The sequence below is a fragment of the Octopus bimaculoides genome, chromosome 24, assembly GCF_001194135.2.
Source record: "Octopus bimaculoides isolate UCB-OBI-ISO-001 chromosome 24, ASM119413v2, whole genome shotgun sequence".
Taxonomy (NCBI): Eukaryota; Metazoa; Mollusca; class Cephalopoda; order Octopoda; family Octopodidae; genus Octopus; species Octopus bimaculoides.
In genome coordinates, this window is record NC_069004.1 from 10,097,254 (window position 1) to 10,099,848 (window position 2,595).

The window sequence follows — 2,595 nt, forward strand, 5'->3', positions numbered from 1 at the left end:
TATATATATATATATATATATATATATATATATATATATCAGAATTAGCAGAATGACTCAAGATCCGGGAGTTCCGTGCGTTGCGTTGGCAGGCACTTATCAAGCTCTCGGCCCTTGAGTCCCTCCGTTGCTTCTACTAACTATTATAAAAATATGCATATACTCATATTTTGAGTTCTACTTTTCCTGTTTGCATCACAATACCTGCATATGTGCATGTGTATGTGTGTGAGAATGCGGCAGAGAGAGTAAGAGTATACACGCACACACACACATATATAGAGAGAGGGGGAGAGAAAGAAAGAAAGAAAGCTGATGTCTTGCTTTTTATGTTCGTGAATTCTTAATAATATTTGTAACAATGAAAGCGTTAGTAGTATTATCAATATTTAATAAAGAGAACATTGTTACTGGTATTATTTTGCGGTTTTAGCCTTGGAAATTTGAAATAGTGGCACTTTACTTTTTTATGGAGGAAAATGTTATTACAAATGCGAATAAAATGTAATTATACTTCACAAATAATATATTTGACGTGTGTACGTAATTACGAAATTTGATAATAGTAATGCATTTATTCGGAGCGGTTAATTAATTAATAAATATTTGTTTAGAAAACTATTGACTGTATAAGTAATGCACAATAAGTAGTAAATAATTATGCAGTGATGCACAAATCAGAATAAACATCACAACATCACAAGTAGTTGGTGAGCTAAAAATTATTTTAATTTCTAGAAAACACAAAGAGAGAGAAAGAGAGAGGGGGAGATTGGATAAAGAAAGAGAGAGAGGGAGTGAGAGTGTGAGACAAACTGAGAGTGTGTGAAACAAAGTGAGAGAGTGTGAGACAAAGTGAGAGAGTGATAAGTGAAAAAGCGAGAGAGTGAGAGAGAGAAAGTGTGAAAGAATGAGATAGTGTGAGAATGCGGCAGAGAGAGTAAGAGTGTGGGTAAGAGTAAGAAAGAACGTGTTAAAGTGAGGGAAAGAAAGTAAGAATGAGCATGAATGAGAGGGAAAGACTGAGAGAGGAAGAGTGAGAATGCGGCAGAGTTAGTGAGAGTGTAAGTGAGAAAGCAAGAGAGATAAAAAGCGTGAGAGAGAGAAAGGCGTGAGAGTGAGAAAGCAAAAAGGTAAAACAAAGAGAAACGAAAAGTATGCGTAAAAGTAACATGCAAAAGTTAAAATAACAAAAAAGAAAATCATATGGAGCAAGGTCCGCGCTAAATACTTAGCGGAAAAATATATATATATTATTGCTTTTTATGTTTTTTGTGTTCGTCTCTTGCTTTAATGTAAGAAGAAGCGTGCATTGTTAGTTGCTGGTGTAGTTTTATGTAATTTTATATGAGATATTTGTTGAAAGGAGGCTTCAAAGTAAAGAGTTATTGACAAGAAGAAGAAAGTGAAAATAGGTATAAATATATTAAATAAACGAAAAGAAGCAGGAACTACGTCAAATTCGAAGGTAAAGTTATTGTGTGGAAGCAAAAATATCGACAATTAATACACTATATATATATCGACAATTAGAGAACGACATTGCACAGTAACACCATTTATATATATATGTGTTCGCGACTAAACGTTTGGTGGATAATATACACGCATACTTACTTAAACACGCACATACAGATATAGTATTTATGCAATGTGTTGTATCTTTAATAGGTACAAATATATATAATTCATTATCACTCTCTATGTTAAACTTAAGTTATCAACTAAAATCCGTATTTAAGCATTGAATAAACTAACGAAAATCGACACGAAATAGCTACATAAATCGAGTAGAATAATAAAACGAAAGAAGAGAAGCGGATAAAAACGTCGAAGAAATGGTAAATGAGAAACTTCCAGAAAACTCCTGGTCCGACAACCCAGCGGATGCAGAACAATTCAGTGATGAAGAAGAGGAAAATGATATCGATACCAATGAGAATCATACCACGTCGTGGTCTCCTTACGAAGACCCATATCAACGACCGGTAGGAAAAAAAATTATTTGTTTTTAAATTTTTATTCGGCTCTTTATGTTTCTGAGTTCAAATCCCGTCGAAGTTGACCTTGCTTTTCATCTTTTCAGACCCGAATATTGGGTCGATTTCAGGGCTTTTGCCCAAGTAGAAAGGATTATTATTATTAATGTGGCAAGTTGGCAGAACCGTTAGCATTTCGTCCGTCTTTACAATCTCAGTTCAAATTTCACCGGGGTCGATAAATTAAGTACCAGTCCAGCACTGGGGTCGATGTAATTGACTAGCCCCCCAGCCTCCCCAAAATTTGAGGCCTTGTGCTTACTATTAGAAAGCATTCTCTTGATAGATATTGTCTTCCATGTCTTGGGCCCTTGTGGCCCAGAAAGAAATTATTATTATTATTATTATTATTATTATTATTATTATTATTATTATTATTATTATTCAGCTCAAGTTCAAATCAAATCGCGATCGTCTTTGCCGTTCATCCTTTCGAGGTCGATGAAAATAAAGTACCAGTTATATACTGAGCTCGATGTTACCGAGTTCCCCCCTCCCCGCAAAATTACTGACCTTGTGTCAAAATTAGGAATTATTGTTACTATGATTGTAGCTG

At 34.6% G+C, this 2,595-nt stretch overlaps 1 protein-coding gene across 1 annotated transcript in view; it reads left to right on the top strand.

Annotated features, from left to right (window-relative positions):
- Positions 1–987: 987 nt before the first annotated feature.
- Positions 988–2,595, top strand: part of LOC106873364 (monocarboxylate transporter 6) — a 49,590-nt gene continuing 47,982 nt past the window's right edge. The window contains exon 1 of the mRNA XM_052976206.1: positions 988–1,988. Within this exon, the coding sequence (XP_052832166.1) occupies positions 1,839–1,988 (150 nt within the window). The 5' untranslated portion in view covers positions 988–1,838. The remainder of the gene's footprint in view (positions 1,989–2,595) is intronic.